Below are 12,106 nucleotides of genomic sequence, written 5' to 3'. Positions count from 1 at the left end.
ATTACTGAGAAATTAAACTTATCAAATAACGTTTTTTTTTTTTCATTCATCAATCCTGTTTATTTATATAGATCTCATCGTTTTAAGGATATCTATAAGCAATCATTTATGCAAATATATATATTTTAGTGAAAATAATCACATGTTAATGAAGTTAAATAGTAAAATAATAGTTTGGACAGCGTGATGGGACGCGTCATGCTGGTATAGTTCATTTGCCGTGGTCTCAGTTTATGCCTTTCTACCATACTGGGGTCTGGAATGCTAACACCAAGAGGTAAGTTTTCATCTTACTTACCCTCAGACGTAGTACCTTATTTCTTCTTTTTTTACTTTTATTTCAATTAACATTTTACTTGGGAGAGCAGTCACCTTTCCACAACTGTCTGCAGGCAGTGGAGAGTGATATTGATGTGAGAAGTTGTGGGCTTGAGCACCCACATTTGGCTTTCCTCTATTTCTAATTCTGTATTATTTATTTCTTATATGAGACTATTGAATGCAGATTAAGACTAACAGGCGCTGTATCCCCACCGCTATGTGGGTCCTACTTCCGCAGTCACTTCTAAAATCTAGGCTACATTGTATAATCCAACGTTGTAGCTTGTATCCTGTGATCCATTCAGTTGGTGCAGCGTTTTTTGTTTCGACTTGTTTTTGAGTTAAAATAACAAATTATACTCATATATAGGTAAAGAGAGAATTAACACTGAAGAAGTAAGTAAAATAAAACAAAATCAAAACAGAAATAAAAAACGCTGCATTAATTGAAAGGATCCCAGGGTGCAACCTACGATGTGAAATATAAAATGTACTCTAGGTTTGGAGGTGATAGCGGAAGTAGGACCCAATTGCAGTAGGGATACACTGTTTATCAGTCTTGACCTCCATTCGCCAGTCTCACATCAAAAAGTAAAGTAAAATAAAGGAATAAAAAAATTGAAATTAAAATAATAGAAGTATAAGTTAGGAAAGCGAGATGTGGGTGCTCAAGCCCACAACGTCTCATATCTATACTACCCTTCACTGCTTGCAGACAGTTGTGGGAAGGAGACTGCTCTCTCCAAATTAAAGAAAAAGAAGAAAAATAAAATGAATGAAAAATACATAAAAATAGAAATAATATATTGCCATTTGAGGATAAGTAAGTTAAATAAACTTACCTCTTGAGGTTAGCATTCCAGACCCTATTATGGTAGTAAGACTCTAACTGGTAGCTCAGTAAACGAATTATATTAGTATGAAGAGTCCCAACCAGTTATCTTAACTAACTAGTATAACTCCCAATCACCACCCATTAAGTTTACTGTAACTATCAATTTTCATACGCTAAATAAGTCTTTATATGCAGTAAGGTATTCATCCGCATAAAATAGTGCCAAGTTGTTAAATGACCTTATTCACAGCCAAAAATAGTTATCAGACATTTTTAGTAAAATTTCATTTTTTTATTTCTTGAGATTTATTTAATACATTCTTATATTTATTACAGAATATTTTAATAATTTTATTTAAAGTTTCTTTATTGACATATACTATAAATTTTTTGTATCAGTATTTCAACATTACTAATCAAATATTGTAATTTTTGTGTGTTTTTCTTATAGTAAAGCCACATCGGGCTATCTGCTCAGCCCACCTAGGGGAATCGAACCCCTGATTTTAGCGTTGTAAATCCAGAGACATACCGCTGTACTAGCGGGGGGCATATATATATATACGTACCTTTGTATTTAAGTTAATGTCATAACAACAGGGTTGAATATGTTATTAAAACGATTTTTAATATGAAAACCAGAAAACTATGAGACATTCACAACAGACACAAAGTTATGGTGGAGTAGAATGTACCAGAGATGTATCGACATTTTTGGGATCTTGTTGGTTGTATGATGCTACTTAAAAGTGATCGCTTTTGGGAAGGGTATGTAAGTGTCTTTTCTTGACGCAAAATAATCATTGATGCAGATCATAAAAATTTTTCATGTCTGGGATTCACAAAGATATTTGAAAAGTAAAGTAAGATACAATATAACATTGGATTGAAGTTCAGTATATGCTAATTTTCCATGATGAGATATAATTTACAAACAGTCTCTTCATATATCTTGAGATATTAATCAAAATGACCCACTAGTAAGGAAAGAATAACAAAATACAGAATGAAAAATTGATTATCTAAGACAATGACAATGATAAAATAGGTGTAAATTTTGTAATAGTAGAGTACTTTGATAGGATAACCAGATCTTCATATTACAAATACAGGACGCCCAGTATTTCCAATCTTAAAATTGGGATTTCTACCCTTTGGAGTGTGGGGGGGTATATCTATAAACAATCAATTATGCAAATATTAAATATCGTCACGTAAAAAAATATCTTTACTTACACAATTTATATTACTTTTATCTCTTTGGCCAGATTTGTTTTTTCTGACACCTTGTTGTTGGCCATGAGTTTATCATAAAATTCTGAGTAACTGTCGTTCTTGTTCACTCTTGAGTTATTTTAAGTAACTGCTGCACAACTTAAAAATCTAGTACCGGATCTGAACAGCACGTATGTGTTTGTTTCGGTGGATGAGAAGTTCCGTACGCAATAGTGACGTCATGTCATCTGCTACAGCCTGACTTATAGCCACATTCAGAGCTTCGAAGCAGTAAAGGCTATGTTAAGACATACTGAACTATATCATAATTTTTCTGTTAAGTTAAAAATGTATTAAATAATCCATGGCTTTCAGAGGCTCAAAGTACTGAATACAAGAATAAAAACTGGTATAAGTGCAAACCGAAACACCTCGATATCCCAAACCATATACAAGGACACTGGAATTATTTTCGCCAAGCCAGTAGTGCGGTCACTCTATACGTAAGATTCAGGTCAGAATCAACAGATATTAAAAAGTCTCAAAGATAAACCTTTATTGAATAAAATACAGATGAAAAGTTATTCAAATTTTAAAACATATTTCCTATAGAATACTGATTTTAATATATAACTTTACACTGTAAAATATTATTTGTGAATAAAAGCATTCATTATTGAAGGTAACAGTGGGAAAGTAATAACAATAATAACATTTCATCAATGTCATTATAGTATTTAAAACATACAGAACACAATACAGTATTATTTCTTTATAAGTATTTAAGGTCAATGTGTATTAGCCCTATGGAAGCCTACTTGACTGTTAGTGATCTTTATTGAACAAAATTTCTTAATGTATGAAAATGTATATAAACCTTACAAGGAGTAGATCAAGAAACCAACAAATTACTTGAATGTTATTGTGTTGTTTATATTTTCATATCTAAACAGAGTTGTGATTCTGACATTTTATAAGATAATCTCCGTTGTAAGCAAGAATATTACGTGTTTTCTACCATTATTTAATTATATTCTCTGTAATGTTTTCCAAATTTGTATACGTATAAATTCTTTTAGTTACCTATAAAACTGGATCCTTCGCTTATGGTATCACGTGAACTCTCTTATACAATTTTTTTCTGTAATGTTGGATACAGTGTAAAGATAGACAACGATTGTTTCCATAGGCAGATCGGGTGATGCCTTGAAAATACAACCATTCTTATTTTTTGCTTGGAATGACCAACAGTGACGTGAATAAAACATACGTATTGAGAAGAATAGCTTTATTATTTCATGTGTATAATGCTATGATTTTTTTTCTCTTTGGAACGGATGTTGTTAAGTATATTTTTGTTTCTTCACATAGATATTGGAAGCTTCAGAAAAGGCGACAACTGTTGTACACTGCTTTGCTTTATGAATATAGCCGAATAATATAGAAATGGGTTTGTTTTGAATTTCGCGCAAAGCTACGCGAGTGCTATCTGCGCTAGCCTTCCCTAATTTTGCAATGTGAGATTAGACGGAAGGCAGCTAGTTATTACCACCCACCGCCAACTCTTGGACTACTCTTTTACCAACGAATAGCGGTCAATCCCAGGTACCTTAAACACCTGGCCATGCCGGGCCTTTAATATAGAAATAAAGAAGAAATGAAGTCCTCAGTCTAGTAAACCTGAAAATTGTGAAAATAAAGATAAAAAATACGGCTCTTATGGCAAGGAAAGGTGTAAAAGATAAAGTAACAAAAAAAGGCTTAGAAATTGATCCAAGAATCGTTGCACATAATGAGAATTCAATGCAAATTGTATAGACCTTTTTATAAAATTACTTACAAAAACAATCAACCAACAAACAAGAGAAAAACCTATAAATAGTGACATTTCATCTCTAATTCTTTATCAAAAAAGGAATCAAAAGCTTTTAAAAGAAAACAACAAAATAAATATGATAATATTGATAATATTAGTGAATAAAGTAATGCTGCATTATATCATAGAGCCATCAGTACTCCTTTTGACAGTTTAAATTATCCATGAAAAGCACCTCATACAAAGAAGTAAAAGAACTGATGCTTTTAATACAACGTCAGAAGTAGCCAGCTCAGTAAGGTGCATCTGATCTAAAAGGTAGTTCATTTGAGAAAATTCAGATTGTTCCATATATGCTGCAGAGCAACTCCATTCTCCTTATATAAAACTGTATTTCACCTTCAGTTACAACCTTTCACAATATCGGAAAAAAGAACCTAATTCGATGTTCCTGTATTTTAAAGGTGGTTTAGACATTTTGGTCTTTTCTTCAATTGTGTATTGTAATTATTGAAACAATAGCTGCTAGATATATGCACTTTATAGTGATTTAAAGTACAATAAATACAATTGCCTATATCACCATCCACTGCCTGTAGACAGTTGTGAGAAAGTGACTGCTCTCTTAAGTAAAAAGTTAACTGAAATAAAAAAAAAGAAATGAGGCACTACCATCTAGGGGTAAGATGAAAACTTACATTTCGGTGTTAGCATTCCAGACCTCAGTATGATAGAAAGGCATTAACTGAGACCATGGCAAATGAACTATACCAGCATGACCCGTCCTATCACGCTGTCCAAACTATTATTTTACTATTTAACTTCATTAAAATGTGATTATTTTCACTAAAATATATATATTTGCATAAATGATTGCCTATAGATATCCCTGAAAACGATGAGATTTATATAAATAAACAGGATTGATGAATGAAAAAAAACATTATTGGATAAGTTTAATTTTTCGGTAACACTTTATAGCTGTGTATGGTTTTAAAAAAATGAGGCAAGTTTAATATTTCAGAAATATGTTATAACTGTGGACTGCGTCAAAAAATTAGGTAAGTTTAATCTCTCAGAACTACGCACACACACAGCGTGTTTGGATTAACTGGATTGTTTGTTTCTTTTTGAATTTCGCGCAAAGCTACACGAGGGCCTTCTGTGGTAGCTATCCCTAATTTAGCAGTGTAAGAGTAGAGGGAAGACAGCTAGTCATCACCACTCACCTCCAACTCTTGAGCTACTCTTTTACCAACAAATAGTGGGATTGACCTAACATTATAACGCCATAAAGGCTGAAAGGGCGAGCATGTTTGTTGTGATGGGGATTCGAACCCGCGACCTGAGGATTATGAGTCGAGCGCCTTCACTATCTGGCCATGCTGGGCCAAACTGGATTGATGAATGAACAAAACAGTATATGAATAATAAAAATGGAAAGATAAACATTTTTAACAAAGTGGATAAGTGTTTCATGAAAACTTTCTCTGAAAACTTAGAAAACTAGGGCAAGTTTGTAAGGGAGAGAGTGGAAGAGAAATGACTAAATGAAAAATATCCCAGCGGTGAGTTTTCGGATTTACAACGCTAAAATCAGAGGTTCGATTTCTCTCAGTGGACTCAGCAGATAGCCCAATGTGGCTTTGCTATAAGAAAACACACACTATATAAAATGAGAGTATGTGCTAATGCAGGTTGTGAGTTAGTTGGTTTAATGAGTTAGTGTTTAAACTATGTTTTTAATACTTTTTCATATTCTTTAGTGAGTTAAATGCTTGTGGATGTTAATTGGTACAGTTTGTTTAGATTGGAAGATCATAATAACACGTTCTATCATTCAAAATTTGTCTTATTTTTAAATTATAGTGAATGTACAGCTTTTATTGTTGTAGAGTAATTATAGATGTTAACAAACCTTTCAGTATGCTCGAGAAATGTGTCAGCAACTGGGTGTGAAGGGATGGATTCGATTTTCCAGGTGGGGTACTGTGATTGGCCAAATTCAAGGAGAAAAAGACCGAGTTGATGAAATGTAAGTATTAATTTAATAATTGTACCTTATTCCCAGCTCTGAGAATTCAGAATATCCCTAGTAATAATATAAATCATGTTCTAATGCAACATCCACTTTCACGAGAACTCTCGAATAAACATAAATATTTACGACTGTTTTAAAACTGACCCGATAATAAGAAATCGTTAATTGGAAACTTTCGTACCTAAAAGAAACGAGGCACGTTCAATTTCTCAGAACTATCTCATGACTGCGGAAAGTTTTAAAGAAATTAGATAAGTTTAATCTCTCATAATGACGTTACAGCTGCGGACGGTTTCAAAATAATTTAGGTAAGTTTAGTCACTTGTAACGACATTATAACTGTGGATAATTGTAAAGAAATTACTTAAGTCGAATCTCTCAGAATAAGTTGGTAGTTTTGAAGTGTTTAGTGAAAAAGCACAGAAAATAGCGTTTATACCTTCCTAAAACTTTTAATTTCTGGTACATTCTGGTTTAACATGGATTTATAAGTAAAACAGTGTGCGGTGATTTCACAATTCGATGTAGCATCACATGCTTCTACAAACTCACATCTAAACAAACTGGAAGCTTTCAGTCTTAGCGGAGGTGTCATGCGAGCCTACTCCATAAGTTTTTCTAGATGAAAATATGCCAAGGCAGGAAGTGGCTACAGTCCGTTGAATAAACAGAATATGTTGATATAATACTTGTTTAAAAGCTGCGTAAAATAACGCTGGTCCCTGTTAAGCTGTGTAATCATTATTCAACTATCCAAAACTATTAACAGCCTTATAATTAATTCCAATGTTTATATTTCTGTACGAAACACTTTCGTACCGTGGCAAGGTTATCAAGCTAAGAAATACTCTTGTCAACAGAAAGCGCAATATTAACTAAGTATGGAGTGACTCGTTGATAAGCAACATGAATATGTAATTAACTATAATGTTTATTGAGAAATTCTTTTGTAATAAAACTTCTACTTTCAAGAACCTTTAATAATCCCTCTGATTATTTAACTTTTGTGCTTCCTTAAATACACTATATGGTGTATAATAACAAACATGGTACATAGTATAATCGTGAGTAAAAACAATAATACATTAAAATAAGACGGAAATACCATATCATTACTACAAAGCTATGAACCACTTAAGTATATTATATGTATATATGCTGCTTTGAAATCTCTTTTACTAATACTGTATTTACAAATGATTTACAAACATGCAGTATTAACTCTTCTCTTTAATCTTTGTGAATTATTCAGCAAGAAAAACTGTTTTAAATAGAAAGAAAAAATAAATGCGAAGCCCAGTTTTTCATTCTATTTACAATTTATCACTGAGTTATACCGGTGTTGATAAGGCGAATTAGGCGTCACTCTTATTTTACAGTACATGAGTAGATTATTTAAACGTCTTCACACAATACTACGAGACGGCTAAGTCTATCTTCTACTTGAGCCGGTCTACCAATTAAAATTCATAAGTGCGTTTTAATTTTATCCTGAATTTAAAGTATATTTATGCACGATTTTTGAAGAAATATATCTGATTGGATTTTTCTTTATTCTGACGTTAGGGAGCTGATGCTTACCTATAATAATAATAAAAGAGTTTGTGTGTGTGCGTGACTTGCATAGCTTCAAGTGCAAAGAACTTAATCGTCACAAACTTTGCGAGTATACTGAGAAGATTCTGAGGGTTTGCACCTGGGTACTATTAATTAGATTTTAATAAAAAATATTTGGCCAATTTTTGCCCTATAGCCCTTCAGCCCCCACATCTCTGCTTCCTGAAGCTCCATAGAAAAGTATAATTTTTTAAAATTTTCACTTACTGAACAATATATGGAGGTTTTCTGCCAAGTACTTTTTTCAACACTAACATGGGAAGAAAAATACAAACCTGAGAATTAAAAAGAAAGTTAAATTTAAACTAAGTTTGGGAAAGGGCAACAAATAACACGAAGAAGAATATGAATCAGAGGATAAAGGAGAATGTAGGATAAAGGAGAATGTAGGATATAGGAGAATTTTATTTTAATTCAAATAAAAACAAAGGAAGAAGAAATGAATCTGAGAAGCTAAATTAGAACTATTTGCTTTTAAGAAGTCTAATTAAGTGAGGAAAATGGCAATATACAAATCAATTAAAGAATTGGCGCATTGGGGTATCTTTATAAATAATTAAGCTAATGGCGACACTTGATTGGAACATTGAGGCCCTCTGGGAATCATGATGGGATCTTAGAATCCCCAGCAGAGCGTTAGTATTTTATAGTTAGTATTCAGATATAAACTGTAATTATCCCTGCTCACGTTTCAATTATAACTGTGTACCTCCAGTGGGTCAGCGACAGGGTTATGGACTTACAACGCTAAAATTCGGGGTTCGATTCCCTACGGTGGCCAGAACGTGTGTGTGTGTGTGTGTCTTTATATTGTGTGACTTTAAGATAAAGAAACATTCGTCTCATCTGGGTGGTCTGATGATCCTGAATTCACAATCTGCGAGTCACGGGATCGAATCCTGTCACTAAATGCTCTCACCCTTTCTGACCAGTGGGGCCATTATAATCTGACAGATAACCCTTCCATTCATTAGTAAAGAGTATCCCTTCAAATGAGGAACTGTTAGTGCAGGAAACTCTGAAAAGCTTTGCGGGAAATTCAACAACAACAAATATAGCTGTGATTAATTTCAGGGGACTAATGGTCATGTTTTTATTTAGTCATTCACTAGAAATTCTATCTAAGAGTAGGACATGTGCTATCTATTTTTTTAAAATATAAAACAATATTTCATGGTTTTCCAACGTTATTCATAATTCTCAATTATGAACCAGTTACTAAATGCTAGTTTTAAACAAGTTTGAAAAACGAAACACATGTATATTAAAATGAATTGAAAAAATGATATATGTTATTAAATTTTGTAAATTAGGTTTTGACGCATAACTTTAAGTTGAAGTTCTTTTTCAGACTTCATTGTTTAATACACGTTCAGACCAACGTCATGTTGGACTCCACCCGAAATTAAGCTAAATGCTATTGTTCCTTGGATAACACATAACAGCCTAACTAGCTATGGCAGTTTGTGTATAAAATGGCGCAACATTTTGCATCTGTGCCCACGCAGCGAGTCTTTAATTAGTTATAAATATTTACAGAAAATGGAATATAAACTGTAATGTATTATATCTCTGTTTTTCTGACCCCAGTGACTCAACTGTAAAACTGAAGACTGACATCGCTAAAGATCAGGTTTTGACACCTGTACTGGGCACATAGGGCCTGGCATGGCCTAGCGCGTTAAGGCGTGCGCTTCGTAATTTGAGGGTCGCGGGTTCGCGCCCGAGTCGCGCCAAACATGCTCGCCCTCCCAGCCGTGGGGGCGTTATAATGTTACGGTCAATCCCACTTTTCGTTGGTAAAAGAGTAGCCCAAGAGTTGGCGGTGGGTGGTGATGACTAGCTGCTTTCCCTCTAGTTTTACACTGCTAAATTAGGGACGGCTAGCACAGATAGCCCTCGAGTAGCTTTGTGCGAAATTCCAAAAAACAAACAAACAATGTACTGGGCACAGTTACTTTTACTTTAATCTTTGTTATTCATTATTATGTGTGTGTGTGTATATAAGATGATTTTAATACTATTGCTTCTGCTACTTTTTTACTCTTGAGAAGTTTGCCACCAATTCTTTTCTTCCCAATAATCTCTTCAAGATTCTTCTAGTTATAATGCCTATTTTAATTCGTTGCATATTCATTAGTATCTTTTGATGAAGTTGACCAGACGCTATTGCTAAAAAAATCAATGGCCCTGTTTTCTTCCTTTTTTGTGTTCGTTTGTTTTAGAAACAGATTTTGTTATGTGTATATGTGTGTGTCTGTCGTTAAGCGCAAAACTGCACAATGTCTCTGCTTTGACTGGTAACAAACTCCTCTAGTGAGTAAAAGAATAAACAGGGAACAATGCAGAAAACTTCTTTGCCTCTTTTTTCCCAAGCTCATAGCATCCATTACATATTTACATGTATTTATAAAACAGTTTGTATGTAACTGACGAGAAAGATTGACAGAATACCATTAATCTTGGCCGTTGTTAATAAGAATACTTGAAAGCCTTTGCACTTTTCATCACTCAAAGTAGAGAACCTATGATAGATTGTTATTTTAAACTGAGAGCAATATAACGATCTTGTGAAAAGACAAATACAAGAAAGATGGTTTCTATTACAAACTGGAAATTATATAACATTCGTACTGACCTTGTAGTTTCCTTACTCACAGTAAATAAACAAGAAATATCGGTCTGTATTACAAAACTTGGAGTCAACTAACCTTGTATTTTGTTATTCAAAGCGCCCTTTTTGTATAGCTTTCTGTGGGTTTTATCCAATTACCTAAATTTGTACTGATGTGGTCCTAGACTTTTAAACAAATGTATAATACTAATAAAGAAATAAAAGTAATTATAAAATATCGATGACAAAGGGAACCTAATTTCAGATATGAGGTTTATGCAACATGAATTTATTATATTTGAATAGAAATAACCAGTCCATTTTGAAAAGAGTAAACTATAGAAATATTATGAAAATACAATAATGATTTTATTGATTTGAAAAGTTTTTACAAAAATACTACAAAAACCATTATGATATATAAGCTCATCACGATACGCAGAAACGTTCCAAATAACAAATAAATAATAAACATCATAGTTAGCATTTTATATATTAAATTGTGCCTAAAATACAGTATAATGTAGACTAAACTTCGTGATGCTTAAGGTGTAATAATTACTTATATAAAACATTAACAAATATGGCTGAAATATGAAAAAGAACAAGATTATTTATTATTTGGATACATTTTTGAAAGTTGTTTGGTTGACTATAATCATATTTATACATTCCTGTTTTTAGGGCTCTTTGGCTTCGTCTGCAAGGAAGTCCTGGTTCTAAAATAGTTCGTTGTGACTTCAAAAACTGGCTGATCGTCGACACCTACGACTTTCGGAATTTCAGCGTTCGTTTTTGACAATTCATTTCACCCTTGTGAGAGAAACCAGTAGTTTCTGCCCTTAAAGAACATATGATAAATCCTAAACGCATGAAACATGCTAATCAGTAGTGTATAAATTCCTGAAATTTAAACTATCAGTTTTAATATATGATAACAAAGCTAGTGAAAGATAATTATATTACATCACGATTCGAATTTTCATTAAGAAGAAATATTTAAAAAACAAGTCGATCATACAAATAAACTACTCTTATTTCTGCTACTAATTTATGCTGTATTGATACGTAAACCTTCTTGTATAGTATAAAGCTTTTCTCAAATCATTAGCTAATCGCAATATTAAAGGAAAATCACGCGCAATAATTCGAATATTAAGGCTCAGGTCATTGAATTCATGGTACTGTAATTTATTCTCCATTTTAAAATTACTCACTTATCAGGAATATTTACATATAAAAGATGATTAATTTTTAAATTTCTTACAATAAACTCAAAATAAAAACTCAGAAGGTAATAGAAATTTAGCTGTGTGTAAATAAAACTAAAGAGAAATCAACATATATCTAAAAAATCTCTGATTCATGGTACTTTTTACATATTCTCAAAAAAGTAAAGTAAAACAATTTTAAAAAATCAAATATTAGTCAAATATATATCTTATTTTATTTAGAGATCTGTTTGGAAGTAGCTACAGAAAATAAGTGGTTGGAGAGCAAATATGGCAAAAAACAAACACATTTTCAAATGTTTTATTTCTTGACGAGATGACATGCCACAATTTCCCTTTATTTAAGTAATTTATATATTGTAAGAAATAACTGCTTATTGAATTAAAATAATAAAGTTTATTGCTGTTACAAACA

General features: G+C 32.6%; 1 protein-coding gene and 1 long non-coding RNA gene across 2 annotated transcripts in view; one reads left to right on the top strand and one right to left on the bottom strand.

The window, feature by feature from the left end:
- LOC143222976 (uncharacterized) overlaps positions 1-1,482 on the bottom strand; it is a 22,150-nt gene extending 20,668 nt beyond the window's left edge. The window contains exon 1 of the long non-coding RNA XR_013012599.1: positions 1,164-1,482. This is a non-coding gene — a long non-coding RNA (uncharacterized LOC143222976). The remainder of the gene's footprint in view (positions 1-1,163) is intronic.
- LOC143222975 (acylphosphatase-2-like) overlaps positions 1-12,106 on the top strand; it is a 22,193-nt gene extending 10,087 nt beyond the window's left edge. The window contains exons 3-4 of the mRNA XM_076450273.1: positions 6,113-6,222; positions 11,144-12,106. Coding sequence (XP_076306388.1) covers positions 6,113-6,222; positions 11,144-11,258 — 225 coding nt within the window. The 3' untranslated portion in view covers positions 11,259-12,106. The remainder of the gene's footprint in view (positions 1-6,112; positions 6,223-11,143) is intronic.

The sequence above is a fragment of the Tachypleus tridentatus genome, chromosome 8 (assembly GCF_004210375.1).
Source record: "Tachypleus tridentatus isolate NWPU-2018 chromosome 8, ASM421037v1, whole genome shotgun sequence".
Classification (NCBI taxonomy): domain Eukaryota; kingdom Metazoa; phylum Arthropoda; class Merostomata; order Xiphosura; family Limulidae; genus Tachypleus; species Tachypleus tridentatus.
The sequence above is the reverse complement of the archived record's forward strand: the minus strand, read 5'-3'. Positions and strand labels throughout refer to the sequence as shown.